This window comes from Salmo salar, chromosome ssa13 (assembly GCF_905237065.1).
Source record: "Salmo salar chromosome ssa13, Ssal_v3.1, whole genome shotgun sequence".
NCBI classification, from domain to species: Eukaryota; Metazoa; Chordata; class Actinopteri; order Salmoniformes; family Salmonidae; genus Salmo; species Salmo salar.
This window is the reverse complement of record NC_059454.1, coordinates 100,056,560-100,082,908: the sequence shown is the minus strand read 5'-3', so window position 1 is coordinate 100,082,908 and position 26,349 is coordinate 100,056,560. Positions and strand designations below refer to the sequence as shown.

Below are 26,349 nucleotides of genomic sequence, written 5' to 3'. Positions count from 1 at the left end.
GACTGTGACGACCCAGTTTATCAGTAGAATGTGACGACCCAGTTTATCAGTAGACTGTGATGACCCAGTTTATCAGTAGACTGTGACGACCCAGTTTATCAGTAGACTGTGACGACCCAGTTTATCAGTAGAATGTGACGACCCACTTCATCAGTAGAACGTGACGACCCAGTTTATCAGTAGACTGTGACGACCCAGTTTATCAGTAGACTGTGACGACCCAGTTTATCAGTAGAATGTGACGACCCAGTTTATCAGTAGACTGTGACGACCCAGTTTATCAGTAGACTGTGACGACCCAGTTTATCAGTAGAACGTGACGACCCAGTTTATCAGTAGACTGTGACGACCCAGTTTATCAGTAGAACGTGACGACCCAGTTTATCAGTAGACTGTGACGACCCAGTTTATCAGTAGAACGTGACGACCCAGTTTATCAGTAGACTGTGACGACCCAGTTTATCAGTAGAACGTGACGACCCAGTTTATCAGTAGACTCTGACGACCCAGTTTATCAGTAGAATGTGACGACCCAGTTTATCAGTAGACTCTGACGACCCAGTTTATCAGTAGAACGTGACGACCCAGTTTATCAGTAGAATGTGACGACCCAGTTTATCAGTAGACTGTGACGACCCAGTTTATCAGTAGAACGTGACGACCCAGTTTATCAGTAGAATGTGACGACCCAGTTTATCAGTAGACTGTGACGACCCAGTTTATCAGTAGAATGTGACGACCCAGTTTATCAGTAGACTCTGACGACCCTGTTTATCAGTAGACTGTGACGACCCAGTTTATCAGTAGACTGTGACGACCCAGTTTATCAGTAGAATGTGACGACCCAGTTTATCAGTAGACTGTGACGACCCAGTTTATCAGTAGACTGTGACGACCCAGTTTATCAGTAGAATGTGACGACCCAGTTTATCAGTAGACTGTGACGACCCAGTTTATCAGTAGAACGTGACGACCCAGTTTATCAGTAGACTGTGACGACCCAGTTTATCAGTAGAACGTGACGACCCAGTTTATCAGTAGACTCTGACGACCCAGTTTATCAGTAGAATGTGACGACCCAGTTTATCAGTAGACTCTGACGACCCAGTTTATCAGTAGAACGTGACGACCCAGTTTATCAGTAGAATGTGACGACCCAGTTTATCAGTAGACTGTGACGACCCAGTTTATCAGTAGAACGTGACGACCCAGTTTATCAGTAGAATGTGACGACCCAGTTTATCAGTAGACTGTGACGACCCAGTTTATCAGTAGAACGTGACGACCCAGTTTATCAGTAGACTGTGACGACCCAGTTTATCAGTAGAACGTGATGACCCAGTTTATCACTAGACTCTGACGACCCAGTTTATCAGTAGAATGTGACGACCCAGTTTATCAGTAGACTCTGACGACCCAGTTTATCAGTAGAACGTGACGACCCAGTTTATCAGTAGAATGTGACGACCCAGTTTATCAGTAGACTGTGACGACCCAGTTTATCAGTAGAACGTGACGACCCAGTTTATCAGTAGAATGTGACGACCCAGTTTATCAGTAGACTGTGACGACCCAGTTTATCAGTAGAACGTGACGACCCAGTTTATCAGTAGAATGTGACGACCCAGTTTATCAGTAGACTGTGACGACCCAGTTTATCAGTAGAATGTGATGACCCAGTTTATCAGTAGAATGTGACGACCCAGTTTATCAGTAGAATGTGACGACCCAGTTTATCAGTAGAATGTGACGACCCAGTTTATCAGTAGACTGTGACGACCCAGTTTATCAGTAGACTGTGACGACCCAGTTTATCAGTAGAATGTGACGACCCAGTTTATCAGTAGACTGTGACGACCCAGTTTATCAGTAGACTGTGACGACCCAGTTTATCAGTAGACTGTGACGACCCAGTTTATCAGTAGAACGTGACGACCCAGTTTATCAGTAGACTGTGACGACCCAGTTTATCAGTAGACTGTGACGACCCAGTTTATCAGTAGAATGTGACGACCCAGTTTATCAGTAGACTGTGGCGACCCAGTTTATTAGTAAAATATGATGACCCAGTTTAATGAAGGTTAATGAGCTGGTTGTTTCTTTATATCCTCTCTATTTCCTTCCTCTATCCTCTATCCCAACCTTCTATTCCTCTATTCTCCATTCTATCCTCTATCCCAACCTTCTATCCCTCTATTCTATCCTCTATCCCAACCTTCTATCCCTCTATTCTCTATTCTCTATTCTCCATTCTATCCTCTATCCCAACCTTCTATTCCTCTATTCTCCATTCTATCCTCTATCCCAACCTTCTATTCCTCTATTCTCCATTCTATCCTCTATCCCAACCTTTTATTCCTCTATTCTCCATTCTATTCTCTATACCAACCTTCTATTCCTCTATTCTCCATTCTATTCTCTATCCCAACCTTCTATTCCTCCATTGTCCATTCTATCCTCTATCCCAACCTTCTATTCCTCCATTGTCCATTCTATCCTCTATCCCAACCTTCTATTCCTCCATTGTCCATTCTATCCTCTATCCCAACCTTCTATTCCTCTATTCTCTCCTCTATCCTCTATCCCAACCTTCTATTCCTCTATTCTCTCCTCTATCCTCTATCCCAACATTCTTTTCCTCTATTCTCCATTGTATCCTCTATCCTAACCTTCTATCCCTCTGTTCTCTATTCTATCCTCTATCCTCTATCCTAACCTTCTATCCCTCTATTCTATATTATACCCTCTATCCCAACCTTCTATTTCTCTATTCTTTACTTTATTCCTCTATCCTAACCTTCTATCCCTCTCTCATTCATGGGCCAGAGTAGTTGATACTGGGTTCTTAAAGGGATCTTTGATGAAAAGGTTCTACCTGTCTGGAACCATAAATGGTTCTTCTACAGGGACAAAGTGGATCTTCATCTAAGGTGTTACCCATGTTTTTTTTGTGTGCTGAAAAGAGAAATCACCTGGGACAGTTTAGCTCCAATTTCGATATTCTTCAGAAACTTGACCAGGAATTCAATGATGCTGGTCCAGGGCCAGATACTGTTGGAGCCATCAAGAACCATGACAATGTCAAGCTCTTTGGCACACTCTGCAACACAAGAGGGGTTCAAATAATGGGGTGGTTATTATTGGTGTAACACAACCAGTATACAGTATCACATATCACATACAATGTAGAAGTCAGTTAAAGAAGATTACATGTGTGTTTTGTACATTATTGTTTAAACTATAGTTGACAATTGACAACAGTTTTGACAATAAATGCATTAAATAGTTGGTTTGTGCTGTGAAGAGAGGTGGAGGGAGGAGGAGAGAGGTGGAGAGAGGAGGAGAGAGGTGGAGAGAGGAGGAGAGAGGTGGAGAGAGGTGGAGAGAGGAGGAGAGAGGAGGAGAGAGGAGGAGAGAGGTGGAGAGAGGAGGAGAGAGGTGGAGAGAGGAGGAGAGAGGAGGAGAGAGGAGGAGAGAGGAGGAGAGAGGTGGAGAGAGGTGGAGAGAGGAGGAGAGAGGAGGAGAGAGGTGGAGAGAGGTGGAGAGAGGGAGAATGCTACAACACAGCCCTCCCATCTAGTCCCTCTGAGACCTGTAAAAATATATATTTTTAAAGTAATGTAATGGACATGCCTTTTAAGTGGTATGCTGGTATGGATATTGAAACACATTCACAGGCTACATTAGAACCCACTTAGAATTCATGTCCAATACTGTGCCTAAAACTACAGAGTGGTGAGGAGCTGTGGAGTTCACTGTACTGTTTACCTTCACTCACTGATCCCTCAGTGTGGAGAGAAGACAGAGATGACAACTCACTAAACTCGGTCCTAACTTGGGCATGCATGGGAGAGTTGAGAGACTGGACAGTAGTTTACGCTAAGCGGAATGTTCTTATGTACACAAGTGATGTCTCTCTCTGGCCACGTGGCTCTGAGGTGTGGGAATGGAGAGATGCTCAGAGAGGAATGGAGAGTGTTAGGGCGGGGTGGAGAGAGATGGTAAGTAGAGGTTTGAGGGATAGTGTTTCTCTGGTCTGTGTTTTATTTATATTTTTTTATTGAACCTTTATTTAATTAGGCAAGTCAGTTAAAAACTAATTCTTATTTACAATGACGGCCTACCAAAAGGAAAAAGGCCTCCTGCGAGGATGGTGGCCTGGGATTAAAAAAATAAATAAAATAAATACAATATAAATATAGAACAAAACACACATCACAACGAGACACAACACTACATAAAGAGAGACCTAAGACAACAACATAACAGCAAAACATGACAACACAGCATGGTAGCAACACAACATGACAACAACATTAAAATGTGTTCTGTGTTCTGTGTCTTGGGGTGGAGGGATGTTGAGAGGAATGGGGGTGTAGCAGCAAGGTTGCTCAAGATTGACTTCGATATTAGACGTCCATCCATGTCCTAAGGACATTGGGAAATGGCTTCAAAACCCGCCACTAGGGGCAGCGTTGAGCGCGATGTAATTACCAACAAGTAGGCTTGGGTTTTGCTAGGGTGCTGTGGATCAGGATGGCGGATGGGCGTAAGCCGCGAACTCTGGCTCCGAGGGTCATGTGTTTAATAACCCTAACCCAATCCCAAACCTTAACCATTAACTTAACCAATTGGAATGGATGCCTAAACTTAACAGTGTAGTTGTTTCTGTGTGTAAAGGGAGGAGTGTGAGGGGTACTGTCGTCGAGCTAGAGTTATAGGGTGAACTTGTACCTTGCACAGCCGGGGCGATGGAGTTGAGCACCTGGAAGGTTGAGCTGACGTTGGTACAGACCCCAGAGATGTACGTCTGCTGACCACACATGTAGCCGTACTGTGGACCACAGGCCTGGAAGACAAGAGCACACACGTGCGCACACACACACTTGTCACGGCGAGATCTGAAACAGGGTTTGCCACAGGAAAAACCTTAACTCTTAGCCCAATAGGAAATGTCCTCTGGGCCGAGAGTGGCACTGATTTTGAAGTCACAGGCAGGGCTAGTTCATCATGAGACTGTGACTGCTACACACGCACTCATGCACACAAACACACACACACCGGGTTAAGGTGTTTCATTTGGACTCAAAGTAACTGTCTCTTTGAAGTACATGATCTGATTGGTTAAGACTCTCAATTCAACAGTCCTTATATGAGCAGTGAGGTATAAGCCCAGTAAAAAGGCAGAGGGGAAAGTTCTGGTCAGACCTGGGCCTTGTAATTAATCTCTTATAATGTCATCATTATAAATACTTAGACCCATTCATTTAGAGAGAGAGAGAGAGAGAGAGAGAGAGAGAGAGAGAGAGAGAGAGAGAGACAGAGAGAGAGAGAGAGAGATGGGGGTCTGCAATTGCAAACAATATTTGGAAAATGTAATTACTTTAAATACGATAACTCTTCCAGATTTTGTCCTTAGTGTTTTCCTACAGTTTACTCCCCAACTCTACATATGAGGGATTTAGGAGTTTACGACTCAAACCAGTATTGATTAATCTGTTTTGTTTACAGTATACTGTATGTCAGCTCTACATACAGTAACAACCGTACAGTGTGTGTGATACACAGTTGAAGTCGGAAGTTTACACTCCACAAATTTCTTGTTAACAAACTGTAGTTTTGGCAAGTCGGTTAGGACATCTACTTTGTGCATGACACAAGTAATGTTTACAACAATAGTTTACAGACAGATTATTTCACTTATAATTCACTGTATGACAATTCAAGTGGATCAGAAGTTTACATACACTAAGTTGACTGTGCTTTTAAACAGCTTGGAAAATTCCAGAAAATGATGTCATGGCTTTAGACGCTTCTGATAGGCTAATTGACATCATTTGAAGCAATTGGAGGTGTACCTGTGGATGTATTTCAAGGCCTACCTTCAAACTCAGTGCCTCTTTGCTTGACATCATGGGGAAATCAAAAGAAATCAGCCAAGACCTCAGAAAATAAATTGTAGACCTCCACAAGTCTGGTTCATCCTTGGGAGCAATTTCCAAACGCCTGAAGATATCGTTCATCTGTACAAACAATAGTACGCAAGTATAAACACCAATGGACCACGCAGCCGGCATACCGCTCAGGAAGGAGACGCGTTCTGTCTCCTAGAGATGAACGTAAAAGTGCAAATCAATCCCAGAACAACAGCAAAGGACCTTGTAAAGATACTGGAGGAAATGGGTACAAAAGTATCTATATCCACAGTAAAACGAGTCCTATATCGACACAACCAGCAAGGCCGCTCAGCAAGGAAGAAGCTACTGCTCCAAAATCGCCATTAAAAGCCAGACTACGGTTTGCAACTGCACATGGGGACAAAGATAGTACTTATGGAGAAATGTCCTCTGGTCTGATGAAACAAAAATAGAACTGTTTGGCCATAATGACCATCGTTATGTTTGGAGGAAAAAGGGGGATGCTTGCAAGCCATCCCAACTGTGAAGTACAGGGGTGGCAGCATCATGTTGTGGGGGTGCTTTGCTGCAGGAGGGACTGGTGCACTTCACAAAATAGATGGCATCCCGAGAAAGGAAAATTATGTGGATATATTGAAGCAACATCTCAAGACATCAGTCAGGAAGTTAAAGCTTGGTTGCAAATGGACAATGGCCCCAAGCATACTTCCAAAGTTGTGGCAAAATGGCTTAAGGACAACAAAATCAAGGTCTTGGAGTGGCCATCACAAAGACTCGACCTCAATCCTATAGAAAATGTGTGGGCAGAACTGAAAAAGCATGTGCCTGCAAGGAGGCCTACAAACCTGACCCAGTTACACCAGCTCTGTCAGGAGGAATGGGTCAAAATTCACACGACTTATTGTGGAAGGCTTGTGGAAGGCTACCCGATACGTTTGACCCAAGTTAAACAATTTAAAGGCAATGCTACCAAATACTAATTGAGTGTATGTAAACGTCTGACCCACTGGGAATGTGATGAAAGAAATAAAAGTTGAAATAAATCATTCTCTCTACTATTATTCTGACATTTCACGTTCTTAAAATAAAGTGGTGACCCTAAATTACCTAAAACAGGGAATTTTTACTAGGATTCAATGTCAGGAAATTAGTTTAAATGTATTTGGCTAAGGTGTATGTAAACTTCCGACTTTACCTGTATATGTCAGCTCTACATATAGTAACAACCGTACAGTGTGTGTAATATATATGTCAGCTCTACATACAGTAACAACTGTACAGTCCACTGGCTCTTGCAGTCCAGGGCTGACATCTACATTGTCACGTGTTCTCTTACCAGAAAGCCTCCTTGAGGGTTGGTAACCAGCGTCGTTCCCATGGTCATGTTTTCCTTGACTTCATGTAAGTTAGGAATTGTTGTGTTTTCTGGGAAAATATGGAATAAAGTCAGTGAAAGAAAGAAAAAACAGCTGCTCAAATTCCTGTATCATTTTCCCATAGAAAGACAGCCAGACCACCCCTCAAGCCCCTCTTGAACCCCTCCGGACTTCACTTTTAACAATGTGCACTATTGACATGTAGTTATTTATAGGATCGTTCATTACTTGAGCTCTGATCTATCTCTACAGTCTTCATATTTAGTTTTCCAGCATAAATACTGTAGTCTGGTAAGAGCATGACTCTAGCTATGCCAGGGTTGTGGGTTTTGATTCCAGCTGGGGTCACAAATACTCAAATGTATGCATGCTCTCACTGTTGTACGCCTGTTAGGGTGAACGTGTCTGCTAAATGGTAAATCCTCTATGTATAATTACATGTGATCTCTGTCTAGCAGCGTTTTTTCAAGTCATCTCATCAGTAATCATGTAGGCTATTCTCATTATGTACTCTCTCTCTGTAGGTATTCTCATATTCACATAATTCACATCACATCCAGTGGCTGCAGAACAAAGCGGCCATCAAGCTATAGGACAATACAGCCATTGTAAGACTGACGCTGTATATGACCAGATTGTCATGTGGAGGACAGATATCCTTATCTCTTACTACCTTTAGCAGGTTATACATAAACAATGCATTTTCTACAGATACCAAAACAACAGATAATGTTAATGTTAAATATATTTAAAATTATATTATGTACCCGAAATGTAATTGATTAAATTCCATTACATTTATTTAGTAATCCTAACTAAGCTCAACCCATGGGGCGGCGCACAATTGGCCCAGCGTCGTACGGGGTAGGGGCGGATTTGACCGGGGTAGGCCGTCATTGTAAAATAAGAATTTGTTCTTAAGTGACTTTCCTAGTTAAATAAATGTTCAATAAAGTGAATAATAAACCTTGCCTGCTGGAAGTGAGTCACTATCAGGGTTGGGGTCAAATCCATTTAATTTCAGTCAATGGAGTTTCCTTCCTTAATTTACTTTACTGAAATGGAATTGACCCAAACCTTGTTCAGTATTGAGTCAGCGTCATTAGAAGGCCAGAAGCTGAAGCATGAAGCAGTGGAGTGGAGTCATATTGGTTATCTGGTTAGTTAATGATAATACAGTTATGAGTGGATGAGATGAGACATTAAAATCCTGTTTATGTAGTGTCTTCCTGTTCTGCTGTCGTGCTGCTGTGCTTCACGTCCTGTCCAGCACACTGCCAGGGAGGGAGGCAGGGAGGCCCAGACCAGACCAGCGCACCATACAATATTAGAGGCTATGCCTTAAATCAGCTAGTGCTAACAACTGGAGGATCAATAACGCAGTATCAATGACACACACATGTGCGCACATACACAAATGAAAACACACACACGTTTGTGTAAGTATTCTTGTGGGGACCAACCCTAACCCTTAACCTAACCCCAAACTTAAATTGTAACCCTAACCCTAGTTGTAACCCTAAACCTAACCCATAAGTCTAAAATAGCCTCTTTCCTTGTGGGGACCGGCGTAATGCCCCCAGTTGTCCAAGTTTTCCTTGTTTTACTATACTTGACCTCACAAGGATAGTTAAAACACACACACGCAGGCACACACACACACACACACACACACACACACACACACACACACACACACACACACACACACACACACACACACACACACACACAGGTTCTCACCAGGCAGCTCCAGTTTGATACATGTAGGGTTTGGTCCTTGACCCACAGGGCATTTGTAAACATCTCCAGTCCGTTTGGCTGGCTGGCCGGCCAGTGGAGAACCAATCAGCACCCTTTAAAGAGAGACAGAGGAGAGAGGTTAGCAGACTATTCCATACCCCAGCCACCATAAATTTGACAGAATTTGGTGTCATTATAAGCAACAACTGGAGATCACCTCAAGACCAGGGGTTGAATTTTTGGTTTTCTCACTAACAAAACACGTTATAAGAAAACGTATCTAAAAAAGTGCAGTGGAAAGTATACATTTGAACATCATTACTTTGTTTACATGTTCTGAGTGAGTAACCCACACTCTACATTACAATACAGCTTGTTAGCTGAGTGCAATAACAAACTCCAGCTGGGCTTCGTTCTCTCTCAGAAATCTTCTGAGTCGGATACGATTCTAAACTATGCTAGTTATCTGCTAGCATGTAAACAGTCCGCTAATTAACATTCCAGCCTCCTAATGGCCCCTGATCACGGGAGCCAGCGGTGGGAAACACACACACACACACACACACACACACACACACACACACACACACACACACACACACACACACACACATCTGAGAGAGAGAAAAATGTAATCATCTCAGAACTCACAGCTACAGTTAGATACTGTATAGACATCTGTGCCTGACCCTCACTGACCTAGCACACTGTCCTGGCACTCTGACCTAGCTGTCCTAGCACACTGACCTAGCACACTGTCCTAGCACACTGTCCTAGCACACTGACCTAGCACACTGTCCTAGCACACTGTCCTAGCACACTGTCCTAGCACACTGACCTAGCACACTGTCCTAGCACACTGTCCTGGCACTCTGACCTAGCTGTCCTAGCACACAGACCTAGCACACTGTCCTAGCACACTGTCCTAGCACACTGACCTAGCACACTGTCCTGGCACACTGACCTAGCTGTCCTAGCACACAGTCCTAGCACACAGACCTAGCACACTGTCCGAGCACACTGACCTAGCTGTCCTAGCACACAGTCCTAGCACACAGTCCTAGCACACTGTCCTAGCACACTGACCTGGCAAAAAGACCTAGCACACTGACCTAGCTGTCCTAGCACACAGTCCTAGCACACAGACCTAGCACACTGTCCTAGCACACTGACCTAGCACACTGACCTAGCACACTGTCCTAGCACACTGACCTAGCAGTCCTAGCTAACTGACCAAGCACACTGTCCTAGCACACTGACCTAGCACACTGTCCTGGCACACTGACCTAGCTGTCCTAGCACACAGACCTAGCACACAGACCTAGCACACTGTCCTAGCACACTGACCTAGCACACTGTCCGAGCACACTGACCTAGCTGTCCTAGCACACAGTCCTAGCACACAGTCCTAGCACACTGTCCTAACACACTGACCTGGCAAAAAGACCTAGCACACTGTCCTAGCAGTCCTAGCTAACTGACCTAGCACACTGTCCTAGCTGTCCTAGCACACTGACCTAGCACACTGACCTAGCACATTGTCCTAGCACACTGACCTATCACACTGACCTAGCACACAGTCCTAGCACACTGTCCTAGCAGTCCTAGCTAACTGACCAAGCACACTGTCCTAGCACACTGACCTAGCACACTGTCCTGGCACACTGACCTAGCTGTCCTAGCACACAGACCTAGCACACTGTCCTAGCACACTGACCTAGCACACTGTCCTGGCACACTGACCTAGCTGTCCTAGCACACAGTCCTAGCACACAGACCTAGCACACTGTCCGAGCACACTGACCTAGCTGTCCTAGCACACAGTCCTAGCACACAGTCCTAGCACACTGTCCTAGCACACTGACCTGGCAAAAAGACCTAGCACACTGTCCTAGCAGTCCTAGCTAACTGACCTAGCACACTGTCCTAGCAGTCCTAGCTAACTGACCTAGCACACTGTCCTAGCTGTCCTAGCACACTGACCTAGCACACTGACCTAGCACACTGACCTAGCACACAGTCCTAGCACACTGTCCTAGCAGTCCTAGCTAACTGAACAAGCACACTGTCCTAGCACACTGACCTAGCACACTGTCCTGGCACACTGACCTAGCTGTCCTAGCACACAGTCCTAGCACACTGTCCTAGCACACTGACCTGGCAAAATGACCTAGCACATTGTCCTAGCAGTCCTAGCTAACTGTCCTAGCACACTGACCTAGCACATTGTCCTGGCACACTGACCTAGCTGTCCTAGCACACTGACCTAGCACACTGACCTAGCACACTGACCTAGCACACTGACCTAGCACATTGTCCTGGCACACTGACCTAGCTGTCCTAGCACACTGTCCTAGCACACTGACCTAGCACAACGACCTAGCACAACGACCTAGCACAACGACCTAGCACACTGATCTAACTGTCCTAACACACTGACCTAGCACACTGACCTAGCACACAGTCCTAGCACACAGTCCTAGCCCACTGACCTAGCACACTGTCCTAACCCACTGACCTAGCACACTGTCCTGGCACACTGACCTAGCTGTCCTAGCACACAGTCCTAGCACACAGACCTAGCACACTGTCCTAGCACACTGACCTAGCACACTGACCTAGCTGTCCTAGCACACAGTCCTAGCACACAGTCCTAGCACACAGTCCTAGCACACTGACCTGGCAAAAAGACCTAGCACACTGTCCTAGCAGTCCTAGCTAACTGACCTAGCACACTGTCCTAGCAGTCCTAGCTAACTGACCTAGCACACTGTCCTAGCTGTCCTAGCACACTGACCTAGCACACTGACCTAAAACATTGTCCTAGCACACTGACCTATCACACTGACCTAGCACACAGTCCTAGCACACTGTCCTAGCAGTCCTAGCTAACTGACCAAGCACACTGTCCTAGCACACTGACCTAGCACACTGTCCTGGCACACTGACCTAGCTGTCCTAGCACATTGTCCTAGCACACTGACCTATCACACTGACCTAGCACACAGTCCTAGCACATTGTCCTAGCAGTCCTAGCTAACTGTCCTAGCACACTGACCTAGCACATTGTCCTGGCACACTGACCTAGCTGTCCTAGCACACTGTCCTAGCACACTGACCTAGCACAACGACCTAGCACACTGATCTAACTGTCCTAACACACTGACCTAGCACACTGACCTAGCACACAGTCCTAGCACACAGTCCTAGCCCACTGTCCTAACCCACTGACCTAGCACACTGTACTAGCACACTGACCAAGCTGTCCTAGCAAACTGTCCTAGCACACTGTCCTAGCACTCTGTCCAAGCACTCTGTCCAAGCACTCTGTCCAAGCACTCTGTCCAAGCACACTGTCCTAGCACACTAACCTAACACACTGACCTAAAACACTGACCAAGCACACTGTCCTAGCAAAAAGTCCTAGCTAACTGACCTAGCACACTGTCCTAGCACACTGACCTAGCACACTGTCCTGGCACACTGACCTAACTGTCCTAGCACACTGACCTAGCACACTGTCCTAGCACACTGACCTAACACACTGACCTAGCCCACTGTCCTAGCCCACTGTACTAGCACACTGTACTAGCACACTGTACTAGCACACTGACCTAGCACACTGACCTAGCACACTGTCCTAGCACACTGACCTAGCACACTGACCTAGCACACTGACCTAGCTGTCCTAGCACACTGACCTAGCACACTGTCCTAGCACATTGACCTAGCAGACAGTCCTAGCTGTCCTAGCAAACTGACCTAGCACACTGACAAAGCACACTGTCCTAGCACACTGACCTAGCAGACAGTCCTAGCTGTCCTAGCACACTGACCTAGCAAACTGACCTAGCACACAGTCCTAGCACACTGACCTAGCACACTGACCTAGCACACTGTCCTAGCTGTTCTAGCACACTGACATAGCTGTCCAAGCACACTGTCCTGGCACACTGACCTAGCACACTGACCTAGCACACTGTCCTAGCTGTTCTAGCACACTGACATAGCTGTCCAAGCACACTGTCCTGGCACACTGTCCTAGCACACTGTCCTAGCACACTGTCCTAGCACACTGACCTAGCACACTGACCTAGCACACTGACCTAGCACACTGTCCTAGCTGTCCTAGCACACTGAACTAGCACACTGACCTAGCACACTGACCTAGCACACTGTCCTAGCTGACCTAGCACACTGACCTAGCACACTGACCTAGCTGTTCTAGCACACTGACCTAGCACACTGTCCTAGCTGTCCTAGCACACTGACCGAGTACACTGACCAAGCACACAGTCCTAGCACACTGACCTAGCACACTGACCTAGCACACTGTCCTAGCTGACCTAGCACACTGACCTAGCACACTGACCTAGCTGTTCTAGCACACTGACCTAGCACACTGTCCTAGCTGTCCTAGCACACTGACCGAGTACACTGACCAAGCACACTGAACTAGCACACTGACCTAGCACACTGACCTAGCACACTGTCCTAGCTGACCTAGCACACTGACCTAGCAAACTGACCTAGCTGTTCTAGCACACTGACCTAGCACACTGTCCTAACTGTCCTAGCACACTGACCGAGTACACTGACCAAGCACACAGTCCTAGCACACTGTCCTAGCACACTGACCTAGCACACTGACCTACCTGTCCTAGCACACTTACCTAGCACACTGTCCTAGCTGTCCTAGCACACTGACCTAGCAAAAAGTCCTAGCTAACTGACCTAGCACACTGTCCTAGCACACTGACCTAGCACACTGTCCTGGCACACTGACCTCACTGTCCTAGCACACTGACATAGCACACTGACATAGCACACTGACCTAACACACTGACCTAGCACACTGTACTAGCACACTGTACTAGCACACTGACCTAGCACACTGACCTAGCACACTGTCCTAGCACACTGACCTAGCACACTGACCTAGCTGTCCTAGCACACTGACCTAGCACACTGTCCTAGCACACTGTCCTAGCACACTGACCTAGCAGACAGTCCTAGCTGTCCTAGCAAACTGACCTAGCACACTGACCAAGCACACTGTCCTAGCACACTGACCTAGCAGACAGTCCTAGCTGTCCTAGCACACTGACCTAGCAAACTGACCTAGCACACTGAACAAGCACACTGCACTAGCACACTGACCTAGCACACTGACCTAGCACACTGTCCAAGCTGTCCTAGCACACTGACCTAGCACACTGTCCTAGCACACTGACCTAGCAGACAGTCCTAGCTGTCCTAGCACACTGACCTAGCACACTGACCAAGCACACTGTCCTAGCACACTGACCTAGCAGACAGTCCTAGCTGTCCTAGCACACTGACCTAGCACACTGACCTAGCACACTGACCTAGCACACAGTCCTAGCACACAGTCCTAGCACACTGACCTAGCACACTGTCCTAGCTGTTCTAGCACACTGACCTAGCTGTCCAAGCACACTGTCCTGGCACACTGTCCTAGCACACTGTCCTAGCACACTGTCCAACCACAATGACCTAGCACACTGACCTAGCACACTGTCCTAGCACACTGAACTAGCACACTGACCTAGCAGACTGTCCTAGCTGACATAGCACACTGTCCTAGCACACTGACCTAGCACACTGTCCTAGCTGACCTAGCACACTGACCTAGCACACTGACCTAGCTGTTCTAGCACACTGACCTAGCACACTGTCCTAGCTGTCCTAGCACACTGACCTAGCACACTGTCCTAGCTGTCCTAGCACACTGAACTAGCACACTGACCTAGCAGACTGTCCTAGCTGACATAGCACACTGTCCTAGCACACTGACCTAGCACACTGTCCTAGCTGACCTAGCACACTGACCTAGCACACTGACCTAGCTGTTCTAGCACACAGTCCTAGCACACTGTCCTAGCACACTGACCTAACACACTGACCTACCTGTCCTAGCACACTTACCTAGCACACTGTCCTAGCTGTCCTAGCACACTGACCTAGCTCACTGACCTAGCTGTCCTAGCATGCTGACATAGCACACTGTCCTTGCAGACTGACCTTGCACACTGACCTAGCACACTCACGTAACACACTGTCCTAGCTGTCCTAGCACACTGACCGAGGACACTGACCAAGCACACAGTCCTAGCACACTGTCCTAGCACACTGACCTAGCACACTGACCTACCTGTCCTAGAACACTGACCTAGCACACTGACCTAGCTGTCCTAGCACACTGACCTAGCTGTCCTAGCACGCTGACATAGCACACTGTCCTAGCACACTGACCTAGCACACTCACCTAACACACTCACCTAACACACTCTCCTAGCTGTCCTAGCATAATGACCTAGCACACTGAGCTAGCACACTGTCCTAGCTGTCTTAACATACTTACCTAGCACACTGTCCTAGCACACTGACCTAGCACACTGTATTAGCTGAACTAGCACATGGACCTAGCACACTCACCTAGCACACTGTCCCAGCATACTGTCCTAGATGTCCTAGCACACTGACCTAGCACACTGTCCTAGCACACTGTCCTAGCAGACTGACCTATCACACTGACCTAGCTGTCCTAGCACACTGACCTAGCTATCCTAGAACACTGACCTAGTACACTGACCTAGCACACTGCCCTAGCTGTCCTAGCACACTGACCTAACACACTCTCCTAGCTGTCCTAGCACAATGACCTAGCACACTGAGCTAGCACACTGTCCTAGCTGTCCTAACATACTGACCTAGCACACTGTCCTAGCCCACTGACCTAGCACACTGTCCTAACCCACTGACCTAGCACACTGTACTAGCACATCGACCAAGCTGTCCTAGCACACTGACCTAGCACACAGTCCTAGCACACTGTCCTAGCACACTGACCTAGCACATTGTCCTAACCCACTGACATAGCACCCTGTCCTAACCCACTGACCTAGCACACTGTACTAGCACCCTGATAAGCTGTCCTAGCACACTGACCTAGCACACAGTCATAGCACACTGTCCTAGCACACTGACCTAGCACATTGTCCTAACCCACTGACCTAGCACACTGTCCTAACCCACTGACCTAGCACACTGTACTAGCACACTGACCAAGTTGTCCTAGCACACTGACCTAGCACACAGTCCTAGCACACTGTCCTAGCACACTGACCTAGCACATTGTCCTAGCAGGCTGACCTAGCAGGCTGTCCTAGCACGCTGACCTAGCACACTGACCTACCATAGTGTCCTAGCTGTCCTAGCACACTGACCTAGCACACTGTCCTAGCACACTGTCCTAGCTGTCCTAGCACACTGACCTAGCACACTGACCTAGCTGTCCTAGCACACTGACCTAGCTATCCTAGAACACTGACCTAGTACACTGACCTAGCACACTGCCTAGCTGTCCTAGCACACTGACCTAGCACACTGTCCTAGCTGACCTAGCACACTGACCTAGCTGTCCTAGAACACTGACCTAACACAATGACCTAGCACACTGAGCTAGCACACTGTCCTAGCTGTCCTAACATACTGACCTAGCACACTGTCCTAGCACACTGAAATAGCACACTGTATTAGCTGACCTAGCACATGGACCTAGCACACTGACCTAGCACACTGTCCCAGCATACTGTCCTAGCTGTCCTAGCACACTGACCTAGCACACTGTCCTAGCACACTGTCCTAGCTGTCCTAGCACACTGACCTAGCACACTGACCTAGCTGTCCTAGCACACTGACCTAGCTATCCTAGAACACTGACCTAGTACACTGACCTAGCACACTGCCCTAGCTGTCCTAGCACACTGACCTAGCACACTGTCCTAGCTGACCTAACACACTGACCTAGCACACTGTCCTAGCCCACTGACCTAGCACACTGTCCTAACCCACTGACCTAGCACACTGTACTAGCCCACTGACCAAGCTGTCCTAGCACACTGACCTAGCACACAGTCCTAGCACACTGTCCTAGCACACTGACCTAGCACAATGACCTACCATAGTGTCCTAGCACACTGACCTAGCACACTGTCCTAGCACACTGTCCCAGCACACTGTCCTAGCTGTCCTAGCACACTGACCTAGAACACTGTCCTAGCTGACCTAGCACACGGACCTAGCTATCCTAGAACACTGACCTAGCACACTGTCCTAGCTGTCCTAGCACACTGACCTAGCACACTGTCCTAGCTGACCTAGCACACTGACCTAGCTGTCCTAGCACACTGACCTAGCACACTGTACTAACCCACTGACCTAGCACACTGTACTAGCACACTGACCAAGCTGTCCTAGCACACTGACCTAGCACACAGTCCTAGCACACACCTAGCACACTGACCTACCATAGTGTCCTAGCACACTGACCTAGCACACTGACCAAGCACATTGTCCTAGCAGGCTGACCTAGCAGGCTGTCCTAGCACACTGACCTAGCACACTGACCTACCATAGTGTCCTAGCACACTGACCTAGCACACTGACCAAGCACATTGTCCTAGCAGGCTGACCTAGCACACTGTCCTAGCACACTGTCCTAGCACACTGTACTAGCTGTCCTAGCACACTGTCCTAGCACAATGACCAAGCACACTGTCCTAGCTGTCCTAGCACATTGTTCTAGCTGTCCTAGCACACTGACCTAGCACACTGTCCTAGCACACTGACCTAGCACACTGACCTAGCTCACTGACCTAGCACACTGACCTAGCACACTGACCTAGCACACTGTCCTAGCTGACCTAGCACACTGACCTAGCTGTCCTAGCACACTGACCTAGTACACTGACCTAGCACACTGTCCTAGCTGTCCTTGCACACTGACCTAGCACACTGACCTAGCACACTGACCTAGCTATCCTAGAACACTGACCTAATACACTGACCTAGCACACTGTCCTAGCTGTCCTAGCACACTGACCTAGCACACTGTCCTAGCTGACCTAGCACACTGACCTAGCTGACCTAGCACACTGACCTAGCACACTGACCTAGCTATCCTAGAACACTGACCTAGTACACTGACCTAGCACACTGTCCTAGCTGTCCTAGCACACTGTCCTAGCTGACCTAGCACACTGACCTAGCTGTCCTAGCACACTGACCTAGCACACTGTCCTAACCCACTGACCTAGCACACTGTACTAGCACACTGACCAAGCTGTCCTAGCACACTGACCTAGCACACTGACCTAGCACACTGACCTAGCTATCCTAGAACACTGACCTAGTACACTGACCTAGCACACTGTCCTAGATGTCCTAGCACACTGTCCTAGCACACTGACCTAGCACACTGACCTAGCACACTGTACTAGCACACTGACCAAGCTGTCCTAGCACACTGACCTAGCACACTGACCTAGCTATCCTAGAACACTGACCTAGTACACTGACCTAGCACACTGTCCTAGATGTCCTAGCACACTGTCCTAGCACACTGTCCTAGCTCACTGACCTAGCTCACTGACCTAGCACACTGACCTAGCACACTGACCTAGCACACTGTCCTAGCTGACCTAGCACACTGACCTAGCTGTCCTAGCACACTGACCTAGTACACTGACCTAGCACACTGTCCTAGCTGTCCTTGCACACTGACCTAGCACACTGTCCTAGCTGACCTAGCACACTGACCTAGTACACTGACCTAGAACACTGTCCTAGCACTCTGACCTAGCTCACTGACCTAGCTCACTGAACTAGCTGTCATACCACACTGACCTAGCACACTGTCCTAGCTGACCTAGCACACTGACCTAGTACACTGACCTAGAACACTGTCCTAGCACTCTGACCTAGCTCACTGACCTAGCTCACTGAACTAGCTGTCATACCACACTGATCTAGCACACTGTCCTAGCACACTGACCTAGCAGGCTGACCTAGCAGGCTGTCCTAGCACACTGACCTAGCACACTGTCCTAGCTGACCTAGCACACTGACCTAGTACACTGACCTAGAACACTGACCTAGCTCACTGACCTAGCTCACTGAACTAGCTGACTGTCCTAGCTGACCTAGCACACTGACCTAGCTGTCCTAGCACACTGACCTAGTACACTGACCTAGCACACTGTCCTAGCTGTCCTTGCACACTGACCTAGCTGACCTAGCACACTGACCTAGAACACTGACCTAGAACACTGACCTAGAACACTGTCTTAGCACTCTGACCTAGCTCACTGACCTAGCTCACTGACCTAGCTGTCATACCACACTGACCTAGCACACTGACCTAGCACATTGTCCTAGCAGGCTGACCTAGCAGGCTGTCCTAGCACACTGACCTAGCACACTGACCTACCATAGTGTCCTAGCACACTGACCTAGCACACTTTCCTAGCACACTGTCCTAGCACACTGTCCTAGCACACTGTACTAGCTGTCCTAGCACACTGTCCTAGCACAATGACCAAGCACACTGTCCTAGCTGTCCTAGCACATTGTCCTAGCTGTCCTAGCACACTGACCTAGCACACTGTCCTAGCACACTGTCCTAGCTCACTGACCTAGCACACTGACCTAGCACACTGTCCTTGCACACTGACCTAGCTGTCCTAGCACACTGTCCTAGCACACTGTCCTAGCTCACTGACCTAGCACACTGACCTAGCACACTGTCCTTGCACACTGACCTAGCTGTCCTAGCACACTGTCCTAGCACACTGACCTAGCACACTCACCTAACACACTGTCCTAGCTGTCCTAGCACACTGACCTAGCACACTGACCTAGTACACTGACCTAGCACACTGTCCTAGCTGTCCTAGCACACTGTCCTAGCTGACCTAGCACACTGACCTAGCTGTCCTAGCACACTGACCTAGCACACTGTCCTAACCCACTGACCTAGCACACTGTACTAGCACACTGACCAAGCTGTCCTAGCACTCTGACCTAGCACACTGACCTAGCACACTGACCTAGCTATCCTAGAACACTGACCTAGTACACTGACCTAGCACACTGTCCTAGATGTCCTAGCACACTGTCCTAGCACACTGACCTAGCTCACTGACCTAGCACACTGACCTAGCACACTGTCCTAGCTGACCTAGCACACTGACCTAGCTGTCCTAGCACACTGACCTAGTACACTGACCTAGCACACTGTCCTAGCTGTCCTTGCACACTGACCTAGCACACTGTCCTAGCTGACCTAGCACACTGACCTAGTACACTGACCTAGCACACTGTCCTAGATGTCCTAGCACACTGTCCTAGCACACTGTCCTAGCTCACTGACCTAGCACACTGACCTAGCACACTGACCTAGCACACTGACCTAGCACACTGTCCTAGCTGACCTAGCACACTGACCTAGCTGTCCTAGCACACTGACCTAGTACACTGACCTAGCACACTGTCCTAGCTGTCCTTGCACACTGACCTAGCACATTGTCCTAGCTGACCTAGCACACTGACCTAGTACACTGACCTAGAACACTGTCCTAGCACTCTGACCTAGCTCACTGACCTAGCTCACTGACCTAGCTCACTGAACTAGCTGTCATACCACACTGACCTAGCACACTGTCCTAGCTGACCTAGCACACTGACCTAGAACACTAGAACACTGTCCTAGCACTCTGACCTAGCTCACTGACCTAGATCACTGAACTAGCTGTCATACCACACTGATCTAGCACACTGTCCTAGCACACTGACCTAGCAGGCTGACCTAGCAGGCTGTCCTAGCACACTGACCTAGCACACTGTCCTAGCTGACCTAGCACACTGACCTAGTACACTGACCTAGAACACTGACCTAGCTCACTGACCTAGCTCACTGAACTAGCTGACTGTCCTAGCTGACCTAGCACACTGACCTAGCTGTCCTAGCACACTGACCTAGTACACTAACCTAGCACACTGTCCTAGCTGTCCTTGCACACTGACCTAGCTGACCTAGCACACTGACCTAGTACACTGACCTAGAACACTGACCTAGCTCACTGACCTAGCTCACTGAACTAGCTGACTGTCCTAGCTGACCTAGCACACTGACCTAGCTGTCCTAGCACACTGACCTAGTACACTAACCTAGCACACTGTCCTAGCTGTCCTTGCACACTGACCTAGCTGACCTAGCACACTGACCTAGAACACTGACCTAGAACACTGTCTTAGCACTCTGACCTAGCTCACTGACCTAGCTCACTGACCTAGCTGTCATACCACACTGACCTAGCACACTGACCTAGCACATTGTCCTAGCAGGCTGACCTAGCAGGCTGTCCTAGCACACTGACCTAGCACACTGACCTACCATAGTGTCCTTGCACACTGACCTAGCACACTGTCCTAGCACACTGTCCTAGCACACTGTCCTAGCACACTGTCCTAGCTGTCCTAGCACACTGTCCTAGCACAATGACCAAGCACACTGTCCTAGCTGTCCTAGCACATTGTCCTAGCTGTCCTAGCACACTGACCTAGCACACTGTCCTAGCACACTGTCCTAGCTCACTGACCTAGCACACTGACCTAGCACACTGACCTTGCACACTGACCTAGCTGTCCTAGCACACTGTCCTAGCACACTGTCCTAGCTCACTGACCTAGCACACTGACCTAGCACACTGTCCTTGCACACTGACCTAGCTGTCCTAGCACACTGTCCTAGCACACTGACCTAGCACACTGACCTAACACACTGTCCTAGCTGTCCTAGCACACTGACCTAGCACACTGACCTAGTACACTGACCTAGCACACTGTCCTAGCTGTCCTAGCACACTGTCCTAGCTGACCTAGCACACTGACCTAGCTGTCCTAGCACACTGACCTAGCACACTGTCCTAACCCACTGACCAAGCTGTCCTAGCACACTGACCTAGCACACTGACCTAGCACACTGACCTAGCTATCCTAGAACACTGACCTAGTACACTGACCTAGCACACTGTCCTAGATGTCCTAGCACACTGTCCTAGCACACTGACCTAGCTCACTGACCTAGCACACCAACCTAGCACACTGACCTAGCACACTGACCTAGCTGACCTAGCACACTGACCTAGCTGTCCTAGCACACTGACCTAGTACACTGACCTAGCACACTGTCCTAGCTGTCCTTGCACACTGACCTAGCACACTGTCCTAGCTGACCTAGCACACTGACCTAGCTCACTGACCTAGCTGTCATACCACACTGATCTAGCACACTGACCTAGCACATTGTCCTAGCAGGCTGACCTAGCAGGCTGTCCTAGCACACTGACCTAGCACACTGACCTACCATAGTGTCCTAGCACACTGACCTAGCACACTTTCCTAGCACACTGTCCTAGCACACTGTACTAGCTGTCCTAGCACACTGTCCTAGCACAATGACCAAGCACACTGTCCTAGCTGTCCTAGCACATTGTCCTAGCTGTCCTAGCACACTGACCTAGCACACTGTCCTAGCACACTGTCCTAGCTCACTGACCTAGCACACTGACCTAGCACACTGTCCTTGCACACTGACCTAGCTGTCCTAGCACACTGTCCTAGCACACTGACCTAGCACACTCACCTAACACACTGTCCTAGCTGTCCTAGCACACTGACCTATCACACTGACCTAGCACACTGTCCTAGCTGTCCTAGCACACTGTCCTAGCACACTGTCCTAGCACATTGGACTAGGACACTGTCCTAGCACACTGTCCTAGCACACTGACCTAGCTCACTGGCCTAGCTCACAGACCTAGCTGGCCTAGCACACTGACCTAGCACACTGACCTAGCACACTGTCCTAGCACACTGGCCTAGCTCACTGACCTAGCTGGCCTAGCACACTGACCTAGCACACTGACCTAGCACACTGTCCTAGCACACTGGCCTAGCTCACTGACCTAGCTGGACTAGCACACTGACCTAGCACACTGACCTAGCACACTGACCTAGCTCACTGGCCTAGCACACTGACCTAGCACACTGACCTAGCACACTGACCTAGCACACTGACCTAGCACACTGTCCTAGCACACTGTCTTAGCACACACCCAGGTTACGATCACACACCTCACATTTACAGTAACTCATCTAGGCACAATTTATCTCTCTTTCTCTCTCTCTCTCTGACTTTAAGGGAGGTTTGTGTAAATGATCAGCCCAACCAAGGCTCTGCTCCAATATCAACACATACTGCTAGCATATGTCTTAAAATGAAACTAGTGTCAGGCATGCATTCTATGGTATGATATGTTAGTATGTGTAGTATTTGTGCACTAGACAGTAACTGGAACTATCAGGTCCTGCTTTAACATGATCTTTGGGTGAAATTCCAAGTGTAAACATGCCTTCAAATGGTATGCAAGTGTGGACATTGGAACAAACACATCACTAGCCCTCGTCACTCTTATACAGTGGTATCTATCTGTGTACACGTGAGAGTAACTGGAGCCATCAGGGCATTCTCTACATGAACTCTGTAAAAGAAGAAAGCTGTGGGATCGTTCATCGTTCCTCATCACAGCTGCTCCTGCTGATTGAGAAGGACTGAATTACCGTAACTGGTCCCATATGAGTTTAATAAGCCCATTCCAGCTGAATGTATGGGGATAGTTAGAGGGTGAGTTAGAGGGTGAGTCCCAAATGGCCCCCTATTCCCTATTTAGGCAGTAGTGTACTGTGTAGGTAATAGGGTGCCATTTAGGACACACCCAGAGGCTCACACTGTCAGGGCCTCCGTTGGAGAACTATAGGGGCCGACTGTCTCTCTCTCTGTCTGAGGGGACAGTACCTTTCTCTAAAGGGGGGCAGACGCAGTTTCATGTAATAGTAAATTTACTATAATATGTGTTCCTTGACCAATTAAGAGAGGGATCATGGTTTCACGGTGTCTTTACTGGCGGGCTGAGTGGATACTCTGGTAGGTTGTGTTCACTTAACAGGCGGAGGGAGGGACTCTTTATATGAGACAGATGGTGTTAGGCTGCAGGGGAATGGGGGGAATGGAATGGGAAGCTGCAGGGGGGCGGGGGTGTTGGGCTGGGGAGAATGGGATGGGAGGCTGAGGGGTGCGGGGGGGTGTTGGGCTGGGGGAATGGGATGGGAAGCTGAGGGGGGCGGATGTTGGGCTGGGGGAATGGGATGGGAAGCTGAGGGGGCGGGGGTGTTGGGCTGGGGGAATGGGATGGGAAGCTGCGGGGGAGGATGTTGGGCTGGGGGAATGGGATGGGAAGCTGCGGGGAGAGGATGTTGGGCTGGGGGGAATGCGATGGGAAGCTGAGGGGGGCGGGGGGTGTTGGGCTGGGGGGAATGGGATGGGAAGCTGAGGGGGAGGATGTTGGGCTGGGGGGAATGGGATGGGAAGCTGACGGGGGAGGATGTTGGGCTGGGGGGAATGGGATGGGGAGTTGGGAGTGTAGAACAACCTCTTTTTGTTTCTCTTTTCTTTACATACCAATTGTATCATTACAAAATCCTGTATGTTCAATATGTTAATTTCTCTAAAAAAGAAAAAATTATGAAATTGTCAACTTTACAGGGAGGGACACATAAGTCACGATATGATTGCAATCAGTATTGCAAGATACTGTATCTCAATGTTGAACTTGTTCAGCTAACAGGAAACCAAACTACTGTCAGGGTTGGGGTCAATTCCATTTCAATTCCAGTCAATTCAGAAACTAAACCAAATTCCAATTCCAATTGAAAATGTTCCTCATTGAAATGCATTGAAGAGATTTAGAATTTCAGTGTACTTCTTGAATTGATTGGAATTTAAATGGAATTGACCCCAACTCTGACTACCAGTACTGACTGATATCAACCACAAGGCAGGAGAGATAAGTGGAAAAAGACAGTGGCCTTGTCCGAAATCTGTCTTGCCTACTACTTACTAAAACTGTGTACTAATCGTACAACATAATTTTTTTGAAAGCAGTGTTTAGTCAAAAACGAATACAGTGAGCAACAAATAACGCACTAGGATCACCCATCATGAGAATGCGTCATCCAATGTGCACGCTATTCGCTAAATGTATTAAAGCGCGTCCTCTTATCTCATTGTCAGCTGATGATAAGCTGCTGTCAAACACAGGTGAGTCTGGAAAGCCCATTCCTTTCCTCAAAAGTGTGCAGTGAATTCTACTCGATGAAAAGCCGAAATCATCTAATTTAGTATAACATCCTGGAATTTAAAGCATACTCGATTATCGAGATGTCACATAACCAACGTTCTATTTTCGCATACCTAAAATGCTACAACTTAGAACGTAAGTATGGGTATTCAGACATGGCCAGTGACAAGTGTTAGAGTGGGTTCAAATAGACCTGGGTTCAAACAGTATTTGTTTTCTCTTTAAATACTTTCAGTGTTTTATTGAGCCTGTCTGGAGTGCCAGTTGGGCTGTGTTTGCTGTTTAAACTTTTGGGACTATTTCATTGATTCCATGGAACCAGGCAAGCTTAACCTGTTGGGGCTAGGGGGCAGTATTTTCACAGCCGGATAAAAAACGTACCCGATTTAAACTGGTTACTACTCTTGCCCAGAAATGAGAATATGCATATAATTGTTTGATTTGGATAGAAAACACTCTAAAGTTTCTAAAACTGTTTGAATGGTGTCTGTGAGTATAACAGAACTAATATGGCAGGCCAAAACCTGAGAAGATTCCATACAGGAAGTGCCCTGTCTGACAATTTGTTGTCCTTCTGTTGCATCTCTATCAAAAATACAGCATCTGTGCTGTAACGTGACACTTTCTAAGGCTTCCATTGGCTCTCTAAAGCCGCCAGAAAGTGGAATGGGGTGTCTGCTGTCTCTGGGCAAAGTACAGCAGCTCTGTTTGTGAGTGGTCAGCCTGGGGACAGTGAGACTGAGATGCGCGTTCACGAGACTTCTCCATTTTTTTTCTTTCAGCCTTTGAATGAATACAGCGTTGCTCGGTTGGAATATTATCGCTATTTTACGAGAAAAATAGCATAAAAATTGATTTTAAACAGCGTTTGACATGCTTCTAAGTACGGTAATGGAATATTTGGAAATTTATTGTCACGAAATGCGCTCGCGCGTTACCCTTCGGATAGTGACCTGTACGCATGAACAAAACGCTGCTATTTGGATATAACTATGGATTATTTGGAAACAAAACAACATTTGTTGTTGAAGTAGAAGTCCTGGGAGTGCATTCTGACGAAGAACAGCAAAGGTAATCCAATTTTTCTAATAGTAATTCTGAGTTTAGTGAGCCCCAAACTTGGTGGGTGTCAAATTAGCTAGCCTGTGATGGCCGAGCTATGTACTCAGAATATTGCAAAATGTGCTTTCGCCGAAAAGCTATTTTAAAATCTGACATAGCGTTTGCATAAAGGAGTTCTGTATCTAT

At 47.9% G+C, this 26,349-nt stretch overlaps 1 protein-coding gene across 2 annotated transcripts in view; it reads right to left on the bottom strand.

The window, feature by feature from the left end:
- Positions 1-26,349, bottom strand: part of LOC106568400 (integrin alpha-1) — a 94,831-nt gene that overhangs the window by 33,095 nt on the left and 35,387 nt on the right. For both annotated transcript variants that reach the window (XM_014138710.2, XM_014138709.2), the window contains exons 3-6: positions 9,038-9,150; positions 7,255-7,343; positions 4,735-4,849; positions 2,973-3,100 (exon numbers count right to left, since the gene is read on the bottom strand). In XM_014138710.2, the coding sequence (XP_013994185.2) occupies positions 2,973-3,100; positions 4,735-4,849; positions 7,255-7,343; positions 9,038-9,150 (445 nt within the window). The remainder of the gene's footprint in view (positions 1-2,972; positions 3,101-4,734; positions 4,850-7,254; positions 7,344-9,037; positions 9,151-26,349) is intronic.